General features: G+C 42.3%; 1 protein-coding gene across 3 annotated transcripts in view; it reads left to right on the top strand.

Annotated features, from left to right (window-relative positions):
- The window catches only part of QRICH2 (glutamine rich 2), a 109,228-nt gene that overhangs the window by 48,520 nt on the left and 48,089 nt on the right, over nucleotides 1–12,619 (top strand). For all 3 annotated transcript variants that reach the window (XM_056549842.1, XM_056549843.1, XM_056549844.1), the window contains 3 exons: nucleotides 511–566; nucleotides 11,334–11,398; nucleotides 12,428–12,542. In XM_056549842.1, the coding sequence (XP_056405817.1) occupies nucleotides 511–566; nucleotides 11,334–11,398; nucleotides 12,428–12,542 (236 nt within the window). The remainder of the gene's footprint in view (nucleotides 1–510; nucleotides 567–11,333; nucleotides 11,399–12,427; nucleotides 12,543–12,619) is intronic.

Raw genomic sequence — 12,619 nt, forward strand, 5'->3', positions numbered from 1 at the left:
CCCTGTTTAAAAATTAACTAAAAAATTTTGTTATAAAAAATATAAATTGTTAAGTAACTTTTTGCCATCAGTACTGCATCCTTTTTTTCTTTTCTTTTTTTGGTACCCAACAAATTTAGAAAAAAACGTCAAAGGGGCCGAAAATGAAATTTCTATTCAAAGGCAAAAAACAACAGAAAAAAACGCAATAAAAAAAACCACCAAACACAGGAACATGCTGTGGCGTTTTTCTGCCGTTTTTTGGGGCCACAAAAAAAAACAAGTCAAAACTTGCCCTACGGCCAGGGCTAGACTGTGACTTTTTGTAGCACTACAGATTAATTTGAAGTTTATTTTGTGGTGCTTTGGACAACAACTGTAGCTGCAACGATAAAATCAACTTGTATAATCAACTAAGAAGCTATATTTTTTGCCTTTGTGCATAGCTCAGTTGTCCATTAGCTTTCTGTATAGACTGTAAGCATATAAAGCTATGTTCTTATATAAAACTGTCATGCCTTTTTCTTCTAGATAACACCGCCATGAAGTTGAGCAGGCTGAATAGAGAGACGCAAAACACTGATCGGGTGAGACAGCGATAACATCTAATATCCCTAAAAATACAACTTTGGAGCTGTGTTAACACAGTTTTTTAGGATAAGTTTACACTGCAAAATTTCCGTATGTATTTCCGAATTAAAATCTGCATAGAAAATTCTGCATGTGTTTATAGCCTATTATCCTCAATGGGATTCCACAGTCCCATTAACATAGCAGAATTTTTGCTGCGGAGGTTCCGCAGCTAAAATTCCACATTCCGAAAAAATATATGTCATGTGTTATATTTTTGTGGAATTCAGCTGTGGAAGCCTATTGAAGTCGTGCACATTCAGCACGAAATTTTTACTTTTTCAGTGAATCAAAGCAGTTTATAAACATGCTGTATGGATTCATGTGGTAATTCCACATAAATTCGGCAGAAATTCTGCATAGATCTATGCAGAATTTCTGACATGTGAACATAGCCTTTTAGATATAAATTTAATGGATAGGGGATAGGTTTTTTAAACTATATAACTCCCTTAAGGTGACCCCACACTTCTTGTTGGGTTAGACAGGTCATATTTCCTGCAGAATTTACATGATCCCTTCCCCTGTTATCTGACATTGGATTTTCATGTGTAAATACTGTAGAGAAGAAGGCATTTAGTAGATTGGCCTTTTCCTCATCCTCCCCCATTACACCCAGATGATTTCTTAGGGTTCCAACATTTTAGGTTTCTCATTATTTATGTAGGTGTACAATCTTTTGGGGTTATTTTTAATGTCGATGGCAGTGCAGTAAGCACCAAATCCAACACTTCCCTTCATACAGTCATAGGGAGGAAATTATCAAGGGTGGTGTAGGTGAATGTAGGTACGCCCCCCATGGAGATGTGTCGGCCGGGACGTCACGCTGCGGCCAGCACGCCTTCTGCACAGGAGAGCCGCGGGAGAGCTGCGGCAGAGCCGTGGCTCCGTGCAGGAAATCCCGGGGGTTCTGACCGCCTGGACCCCCCGCGATCCTGTGCATAGGGAATAAGTTGTATTTTGCTGCAGATATCCTTTAATTTGTGTGGTGGAAAATGTTTATGTGCACCAAATTTATTAAATGGTGCAGTGCATGTAAAAAATATGGAGCTAGTGCACATTTTTGGTACACAACTTTGTAGGATTTTTTCTCTGAGAATTTTTCAGTGATTTTTTATGCTGTTTGCAACTTTACACAATTGCAGTCCACAGCTAGTTTAGTAAGATAGATCTGAGCTTGTGCTAATTTAGGACAAATTGTGTGACAAATTGCTAATGGTGAGTCCATTACCACTGCATTAAAGTTACTAAAAATCTGTGTAAATCAACATACCTTGATTTCTTGTGTAAACCAAAAGTTGCAGGAACAGTCACAAATTTAACACTGAGACAAATCCTGCAACAAATCCCCCCCAAAAAAGGTAAACCTTTTGATAAATTCCTCCCATAGAGTCCAATAATACAGTTCCTCCTTTTTTGCTGTCTGCAGCCACCATATACATTTATACAGCCTCAATTTAATGTTAGTTATATGAATGTAGGTAAGGAGCTAGTACATTCCATGGCAAAGTATCAAAAATGGTGATGATGAATACTGAATTTTACAGTAAAAGTTCTGGTATAAAGACTCATATTTCTTACATAGATAGTCTGTATCTCAATTGTACTTATCGCAACGCTTATAAGAAGGCTTCAAAGGAGAAGCCTTCATTTAGACCATTAGGTGACAGGCTTTTTAGCCTATAAATCCACCTAGCTTCCTCCCTAAGGAGGATCTTATCAATATTGCCCTTCCTCAGGCCCAATCTCACTTGGCAAAGCCCCCAAAATTTCAAGTCCTGCAGTCTTCCTCCATGCACCATGTGTATATGCCTTGACACAGGTGTGTCTGCCCCTGTCCTGATACTACTCAAATGCTGGCAGATCTGTCTCGTGAATTCTTGCGTGGTCTTACCCACATAAAGTTTAGGGCACCCACAGCAAACAATATACACGATATTCTTGGACTTACAATTCATAAACTGTCAAACAGTGAGAACCACACACTTTAAAAAAAAACAAGAAAAAAAAAAAACGTGTGTGGTTCCCCGTCTTTTTCTTTTCAGCCAGATACCAACCAAACAGCAATATCCTGACGTTACCAGGGTGGGCGAGGACCATTGTTACTGGCCCTCCCCGGCCTAAATAACGACTAGGCCCAAGATTGCCATATTTGGTACTCTGGGCCTGTTGCTATTGGCTCCTCCCAGCACCCCTGTGGCGGTGGTTACCAGGGTAATAATTGGGGGTTAGCTCTAGCTGTTTTTGGCGCAAACGCTAAGCCCCGGCTTAGTAATGGACTCCGTCTATAAGACGGCTTCAACTACTAAGCCTGAAAAGTAATTAAAAAAAAAAAAACACTCACAAGTTAAAACATTTTTATTCGTAAAAACACTCCCCACAGCCCTCGTTAACCATTTTATTAAAACAAAACAAAAAAAATGCAGGTCATCATCGCAGTCCACCGAATCCGACGTAGTCCCACATTCACGTATCTGAAACGAGAAGAGAAGAAAAACACAAAAAAAATGGGTTAGTACATTTTGGGGGGTTCTTCCTCTGGAGAGCTTACCACCCCCATTCCAGCTCTGTCATATTCCTGTGTTGCTCCACAGCTCCACAACTGCGTAGCGGGGGAAAGCTGCTCATGCGCTCTTAGTTTCCTACAAATCGTAGAAAACTGCGCAATGCTCCTAACACTGCCTACGTTAGCCCTACACTGCCAGCAGAGTGCTGTGCATGCGCTCTGAGTTTTCTACGAATTGAGGAAAATTTAACATCACTGGCCGGGAGCTGTGCGCAAGCACAAGGAAGTGAGGACCGTCGCCGGTGAGTAAGAATCGCGTCATGTGGCGCTCATTGATGAGGTACTAGGTGGACACTGAGTGATTGGATGATACTAATGAAGGGACAGGAAGGAATAGCGATGTTGATAGGGAGTGTGAGGTATGTGACATGTTGTATTTTGAGACCAGAATGTGGATTGGACATCTGTCAGATCAGGGGCGGTGCTGATGAGTGCATACAGCCCATAAATAGTGAGTTAGTTGGGAGATCTGGTTGATGCCCGTTTCCCTCCTGAAAACGTAGAGGGGGCATTAATAGTGTTTTAAACAGTGATCTTTCCTAGTGTGCTACATAAACTAGTGGAGCTGCAGACCACTGATTGTTCACTGTAACTAATATTATTAGTGGTTCACTAAATACACAAGAAACTGAAATACTAGGAGATCGGGCTTTTAAAGTGACTCCTTACTGAAATTATTTTTTTTTGCTTAATAGAAGCTATGTTTTAGGGGGTGGGAATTAATAAGGGTATTAGTGACCCAGGGCTTGTCCCTTGGTCAAAGGTGTGCTTATCCTATGTGACACAAGACAGGGTATTCCAGCCCCCCCCCCCCCCCCCCCCCCCGCACTGCTTTACACCTACTGATCTTGACAAGATTGTGACTGACATGATATGAAAGTCGTACCCTTTAAGGTTTCATTTCTCTGCCTCAGCAGGACCAAGTCATATACACACACAGCAGATTTTGCTGTAAACATTTCTACTCTGTTCCCATTCATCTGAAGGGGGGAGATTTATCAAGGGATTTAGAGCCCAAAAAGTTGCATGTGCATCTAAGCAAATAATTTTTGTGCGACTTTTGTCTGTAAGCAAAAATCTACAAAAGAGCTTACCAAAGTGAATTTTATTTTTCACTTTGCAGTGGTCAGGGATTTATCAAGTGCAAAAGTCACACAAAAAGTCACAACACCTCAAAAACTCCGTAAATGTAAGCCAGCCCGGACCTGGCTTACAAAACGGCATTTGAGAGCAAATTTTTATATTTCCCGCTGGCAGCCGTGATCACAGCTCCAGCGGGAAATATGATATTATACAAAGGAGCCCGGGCTGGCATCACTCTGCAGCCACTCGGGCTCCATCATATTTTCTCCCCGCTACCCTAACTTAATGACGAGGATACTGATTTACATCCCCCGCATGTCTCCCATCTGCCCACACTACACATTTCCCATCTGTCTAACTGTTGCAAGACTGCAACTCCCAGCATGCCCATACAGTGAGGGCATGCTGGGAGTTGTAGTCTTGTAGTAGGTAGCATGCAAAAGATGTGCGGTGCGTGCGGGTGGGAGACAAGCGGGGGATGTAGATCAGTGTCCTCGTCATTATGTTAGGGTAGGGGGGAGAAAATATGATGGAGCCCGAGCGGCTGCAGAGTGATGCCAGCCCAGGCTCCTTTTAACCTACCTCGGCGCTGCATAGTTTTTCTATCCCCCTACTGTAATTTCTCATTTCCCGCTGGGTCCCGTGATTGGCCGGGACTGAGCAGCCAATCACGGGACCCGGCGGGAAATTTTATATTACAGTATGGGATATAGAAACTCCGCGACTCCATCATATGTTAAAAGGAGCTCGGGCTGGCATCACTCTGCAGCAGCCCTGGCTCCATCGGACGCTATCCCCCCTACTCTATCTAACTTAATGAGGGGACAGGGACACTGCTTTACTTCCCCCCCCCCCCCCCCCCTTGTCTCCCACCCGCCTGCGCTGCACATCTCCCGCCCGCTACAAGACTACAACTCCCAGCATGTCCTCACTGTAATGGCATGCTGGGCGTCGTAGTTGTGCAGTGGGGCCGGGTGACAAGCTTGTCACCTGCGGCACAACTCCAACTCCCAGTATGTCCTTACTGTAAGGCGACAAGCTTGTCACTTGCCCGCACATCTCCCGCACCACATGACTACAACTCTCAGCATGTTCTTACTGTAAGGGCATGCTGGGAGTTGTAGTCGTGCAGCACGGGAGATGCACATGTGGGTGACAATAAATGTATTAACCTATTTTTCTTATTTTTTTTTCTCATTTCAGATCCGTGTATCCTGTGGACTACTTCGGATTCAGAGGACAATATTAATAAAATGGTTAACAAGGGTTTGTCGGGGAGTTTTTTTTTAACGTGTTGTGTTTTTTTTTTATTTACTTGACAGGCTTAGTAGTGGAAGCTGTCTAATAGATGGAGTCCATTACTAAGCCGGGGCTTCGCGTAGCCCCAAAAACAGCTAGTGCTTACCCCCAATTATTACCCCGGTACCCACCGCCACAGGGGTGCTGGGAAGAGCCGGTGCCAACAGGCCCAGAGCAACAAAGATTGCGCTCCTGGGCCTAGGCGGTAACTGGCTGACGTTATTTAGGCTGGGGAGGGCCAGTTACAATGGTCCTCGCCCACCCTGGTATTGTCAGGCTGTTGCTGCTTGGTTGGTATTTGTCTGAAAATAAAAATACGGGGAACCCTATGTGTTGTTTTTTTTTAAATATTTAATTATTTATGCAAAAAAAAAAAAAAAGCATAGGGTTCCCCCTATTTTTATTCACATCCAAATAACAACCAAGTAGCAACAGCCTGACATTACCAGGGTGGGCGAGGGCCATTGTAACTGGCTCTCCCCAGCCTAAATAATGCCAGCCTGTTACCGCCTAGGAGCGCCATTTATGACGCTTCGGGCCTTTTGGTACTGGCTCCTCCCAGCACCCCTGTGGCGGTGGGAACCGGGGTAAAAATTGGGGCATAGTGCTAGCTGTTTTTGTGGCTAACGCTAAGCCCCGGCTTAGTAATGGATTCTATCTATCAGACAGCTTCCACTACTAAGCCTGTCAAGTAAATAAAATAAAAAAAACACAACATGTTTAAAAAAAAAAAATATTCCAAGAAAACACTCCCCAAAAGCCCTCGTTAACCATTTTATTAACATTAAACCAAAAAAACGCTGGTCACTGTATTCCTCCGAATCTAAAGTAGTCCACAGGATACATGGATCTGAAATGAGAAGTAAAAAAAAAAATAATAATTTTAGTTTTCTTGTTATAATACAATAAAACTATTCAATCTAAAAAAAAAAAAAAAAAAATTTAAATTAGTTAGTACATTTAGGGGAATAAAGTGGTTAAAAAAAAATGTAATAAACACATATATATCAAACATTTCTTTCAAAGCTGCACATTGGTGTTCTGAAGTCATTTATTGTTTTTTGCTTATGTGTGCTAAAAATAATGGTATTCAAAAGGGCATTTTTGCTTATGTAAGCCAAATTTATCAACCCCCCGTGATAGTATGATAAATGTGTCACACATAAGCAAAACCAAAAGCAAGAAAAAGAATGCCTCCAGAACTCGCTTATCAAAGCAACGATGATAAATGTCCCCGAATGTGTTTTGCAGATACCGTGCTCCTGTAACTAAAACAAATGGCCGCCTGTCACAGAAATTTCTGCACCAAAATCTGCCACGTGTGAATCCACCCCGACATGCTTCAGTCCTGTAGTGTAACATGATGTTTTTCCTATTAATGAAATGACACCTGATCTGGTGACAGTAGATCCTCTCCAGAGAATTGTGGATAACAAAACCTTTTAGTACCCCAGTCATGTCAGGTGTTGGTGTGCCGTGTATTTTCAATAATAGATGCCAGTGGATTACAATTGATGCTCATGGTTTTTGCTTTGGTTCTCCAGTGTGAATGGGTTTTCCATTGACTCATTCACACTACAGAATTTCAAGACTCCAGACCCGCTGAAAGGAAACTCGAAAAATTACAATATCGTGCACAGTTCAGTAATGCAACTTAAAAGGTGAAACTAAAATGTGAGCAAGATAGTGCAAGCCGTGATTTGTCCTAATTGTGATGATTATGGTTACAGCTCATGAAAACCCCAAAGCGCCCCCCCCCCTAATTATTGTAATTTGGGGAGCCATGTCATCTGCTGGTGTTGGTCCACTGTTCTTCATTAAAGGGGTACTCCGCTGCTTAGCGTTTGGAACAAACTGTTCCGAACGCTGGAGCCGGCGCCGGGAGCTTGTGACGTCATAGCCCCACCCCTCATGACGTCACGACCCACCCCTTCAATGCAAGTCTATTGGAGGGGGCGTGACAGCAGTCACGCCCCCTCCCATAGACATGCATTGAGGGGGCGGGACGTCATGAGGGGCGATCAATACTGAGTAGCTGTGTGCTTATTTCCTTAAAGGGGTACTCTGTCCCTAGACATCATATCCCCTATCCAAAGGATAGGGGATAAGATGTCTGATCGCGGGGTCCCGGCGCTGGGTACCCCTCGCGATCTCTCCTGCAGCACCCCTGTTTCTCAGCTGCACAGAACGAGGATCGCTCTGTGGCTGATGACGGGCGAAGCAGGGGATGGAGTATTGTGATGTCGCGGCCACCAAGCCCCCTCCCATAGACTTGCATTAAGGGGGGTGGGGTGTGATGTCATGAGGGGGCAAGGCTATGACGTCACAAGCTCCCAGCTCCAGCGTTTGGAACAGTTTGTTCCAAATTCTGAGAAGCGGCGTACCCCTTTAAGTCCAGGGTCAACGCATCCGTCTACCAGGAGATTTTGGAGCACTTCATGCTTCCTTTCCTTTTAAGTTGCATTAATGAAATACAATGGACTTTTGCACAATATTTCAAATTTTCCGAGTTTCACCTTTAGGCTACATTCACACTACAGAATTTCGGAATGGAATTCCGCTGCATGAATCTAACATTAGTGTGAATGGGTTTTCCGATGACCATTTACACTGCGTAATTTCCAGAAATTTGCAGATATTCTAGATTCCAGACTTGCCAAAAGAATGAATGAAAAGAATGTTTCTTCTTTTGGAGAACATCTGTGCAAACTGCATTGTCATCGGGGGTCACTGTGTTGGTCCTCCTAGCGCTGATGGATTTCAGTGGCGGCCACTGCACTCAAAATTCCATAGTGGAAGAGTAGCCTAACAACGCTCTTCTCATGGACCACAAATTCCATCAGTTCCATGAAAGAGCTGGGTGCTTCAGCAAACGTCACTGAGTTTTATTTGTCTTTTTAAACCCTTCTTGTCTTGCATTTCTGATATGATTTGTACTTAAAGGGGTACCCCAGTGGAAAACTTTTTTTTTTTTTTTTTTAAATCAACTGGTGCCTGAAAGTTAAACAGATTTGTAAATGACTTCAATAAAAAAATCTTAATCCTTCCAATACTTATTAGCTGCTGAACACTACAGAGGAAATACTTTTCTTTTTGGATCACAGAGCTCTCTGCTGAATCACGAGCACAGTGCTCTCTGCTGACATCTCTGTCCATTTTAGGAACTGTCCAGAGTAGGAGAAAATCCCCATAGCAAACATATGCTGCTCTGGACAGTTCCTTAAATAGACAGAGGTGTCAGCAGAGAGCACTGTGGTCATGATGTCAGCAGAAAGCACTGTGTTCCATAAAGAAAACCATTTTCTCTGTAGTATTCAGCAGCTAATAAGTACTGGAAGGATTAAGATTTTTTAATAGAAGTAATTTAGAAATCTGTAGCGTATAGATGAGTAGTTCGGCACTGCTAATTTCTGAACCTGAGAGCGGGTGGACACTAAGTCGCTGTAGCGGAGTGGGGATACGGTGGTGCTCGGACTCATGTAGAATATACCATCAGTAGAATGTAGAATGTACCCCCCTTGTACCATCCGTCGTCTCCCCGAGAATTGTACTACGGCTGTGAGCAACGTGCAATAAAATCTGCTGAATTGGAAACCCGGTGAGTGCCGACTTTTCTTTGTCTTCTCATGCACTAATTTAGAAATCTGTTTATCTTTCTGGCACCAGTTGATTTAAAAAAAAAAAAAAATTCCACTGGAGTACCCCTTTAATTGGGTATTCCCATCTCATCTATTTAACTTTAATCTGTCCCCCTCCCTACCAAAAAAAAAAAGAATACTTACTCATTTGATTCTTTTGTAATAGATGTGCCATTTGTTCTGATCCCGTTCTTATCTTGTCTGCATGTTGCCTATGGACGCACTTAGGCAGAGCCTGTCTTCTGTTCCTGCCCGTCCATCCCCTTACTCCATAGACTTTAATTGGAGGGGTGAGGATAGATAGAAGCATGCACATTCAGGCAAGAGCTGGGGTGACGTCACCATACCGACTCTAGCCTGAACTATCAATTCTATGCCAGCGGCCCACCCCTCATTCCGAACACTGCAGGTGAGCAGCACAGCTGGACTACCTTAACCGCTTAAGGACTCAGCCCATTTGGGCCTTAACGACTCAGACAATTTTATTTTTACGTTTTCGTTTTTTCCTCCTCGCTTCAAAAAATCATAACTCTTTTATATTTTCATCCACAGACCATATGAGGGCTTGTTTTTTGCGTGACCAGTTGTCCCTTGTAATGCTATCACTCACTTTACCATAAAATGTATGGCGCAACCCTAAAATACTATTTTTGTGGAAAAAAAAAAAGAAAACCGCAATTTAGCTAATTTTGGAAGGTTCCGTTTTCACGCTGTACAATTTACGGTAAAAATGACATGTGTTCTTTATTCTTTGGGTCAATATGATTAAAATGATGCCCATGATAACATACTTTTCTATTACTGTTTAAAAAAAATCGCAAACTGTTTAACCAAATTAGTACGTTTAAAATCCCCCTATTTTGAAGACCTATAACTTTTTTTAATTTTTCCGTATGAGGGCTAATTTTTTGCGCCATGATCTGTACTTTTTATTGATACCATATTTGCTTATATAAAACTTTTAATACATTTTTTATTTATTTTTTTGGGATTAAAATGTAAAACAGTATCATTAACATTTTATTTTTAAAGTTGGGATATTTACGCACGCAGCGATACCAAATATGTATAAAAAAATGTTTTTTTACACTTTTTGATGGTGAAATAGGGAAAATGGGACAATTTACATTTTTATTGGGGGAGGGGGTTTTTCACATTTTTTTAATGACTTTTTTTACTTTTATTTTTACACTTTAATAGTCCCCATAGGGGACTATTTATAGCAATCATTTGATTGCTAATACTGTTCAGTGCTATGTATAAGACATAGCACTGATCAGTATTATCGGTCATCTTCTGCTCTGCCGCGCATGACCCGAGCATCGCTCCGATGCTCGCTGTTATGTATAGGATGTAAATGTACATCCTGGTGCGTTAAGTACCAGCTCACCAGGACATACATTTACGTACGGCATCGTTAAGGGGTTAAAGGGGTTGTCCCACCGCGTTACTTCCCAGCCATCTTCTGCCTGTTCAATGGTTGTAAAAGCCTAAAGCATCCAAAGCAGGGAAGTTACGCAATTTGTGTAACTCCCATTGACTTTAATGAGAGTTGCACAAACGGCGTAGCTCTGCAGGCTACTTGGTTTACATAACTCTAGAAGTCATGTAAAGAGAGTAGCTCGCAGGGCTATGCCATTTGTGTAACTCCTATTTAAAGGGGTACTCCCGTGGAATTTTTTATTTTTTTTTTCCATTTTAGGAACTGTCCAGAGCAGCATATGTTTGCTATGGGGATTGTCTCCTTTTCTGGACAGTTCCTAAAATGGACAGCAGAGATCAGCAGAGAGCACTGTGGTCGTGACATCAGAGGAAATGCATTTCTTTTTTGGATTTCTCTTTAGTATACAGCCCCTAAAAAGTACTGGAAGGATTAAGTGATTTACAAATCTGTTTAACTTTCTGGCACAAGTTGATTTAAAAAAAAGTTTTCCATGGAAGTACCCCTTTAAGTTATTGGGGCTTATGGAAATTGTGTAACTTTACTGTTTCGGTCTCTTCCGACCACCCCTGGCGACCGCTAACAGGCAGAAGGAGCCAGAAAACCCAGAAGTAATGAGGTGGGACAAACCTTTTTAACTGTTTATCATTTTTACGCTTTATTAATCCTCTTTTGCTGTTTGTTGTTTCAACTGCAGAGATTAAAGGACCTGACAGGGCTCTCACATCATAGTGACCAGACGTTGGAAGTAACCAGCCTTAGGTAAGAAAGGAGACAAAGTGAATACCTTGGCAGTAATTTATTTACTCTGGTACATATATACATTTTGCAGCAGTCTGTACCTCAGTTCAGCATGTGCAAGATTTACCCTTTGTTGACAATTGATTCATCACCCTGTGGATGAATCTGCTGCCGAACAAAAACAGTCAGGTTTAACCTGACATCATTTTCCTAAGTTTTCTGAAATAGAAAATGTCAAATTTAGACAAATAGAAAAGATAGAAGAAAAAAACAGGGCTATGCGCCCCTAGTGAAGGATGTTTATAGGTGAGATGAAGACAGGTTTAGTTGTAGCACTCACCTATTTTCTTTGTGCTGAGAGCACAACACCTATGATAGCCTTAGATGACGTCTCAGGTCTGCAGCCACGGTCCTCTGGAGCAAAGGTGATGTCCCAGCAGTGTAAGTAACAAGAAAAAAGCAAAGTTGGGCCGTTGGTGGCGCTGGTCCTGATGGAAAGAAAGCTCTGCAGACCCTTCTCAGTGTCTAAAACGTGGTTTTATTAGCACAGAAAGCAACGCGTTTCTGGTCCGAACTGGACCCTTCGTCTGACAGTGTGCATTGCACACTGCCAGACGAAGGGTCCAGTTCGGACCAGAAACGCTTTGCTTTCTGTGCTAATAAAACCACATTTTAGACACTGAGGAGGGTCTGCAGAGCTTTCTTTCCATCAGGACCAGCGCCACCAACGGCCCAACTTTGCTTTTTTCTTGAAATTTAGACAAATAAGCTGTGCTCAGTGCGACTATGAAGCCCTCCCCATTTGAAAGTGGTGCAGGGGCATAGATACCCCCTTCTAAGGCAAACCCATGCCCAGTACGAGCATAAATCGGCTGATCATTGTGTTGTCGATGTGTGGCCTAGCAGCCTTGATTTTTAAGGCCACATGATCACAGTGATCAGCTGACCAATGAGCATTTGCTCGTTTATTGGTTGATTGGCAGATCTTTTATACATGGCAATAATAATAGTAAAAGTTGTTTCCTCTAAATGTATATTTTTCTTCTTAAGTGCTACTATTCAAGACATTGAGAAGGATCTAAGTGAACAGCGTAAAAGACAGAAGCAGGAAGAAGCCACCAAGGAGCAGTCAGTGGATGATAAACTGATATACCAACAAGATCAGGTTAGTGGACTACAGGAGATGTGCACAAGATAGTTGCCATCTATTTTTACTGCAACAATATAAAGAATCGAGAATGA

Source organism: Hyla sarda, chromosome 13, assembly GCF_029499605.1.
Source record: "Hyla sarda isolate aHylSar1 chromosome 13, aHylSar1.hap1, whole genome shotgun sequence".
In the NCBI taxonomy this organism is placed as follows: Eukaryota; Metazoa; Chordata; class Amphibia; order Anura; family Hylidae; genus Hyla; species Hyla sarda.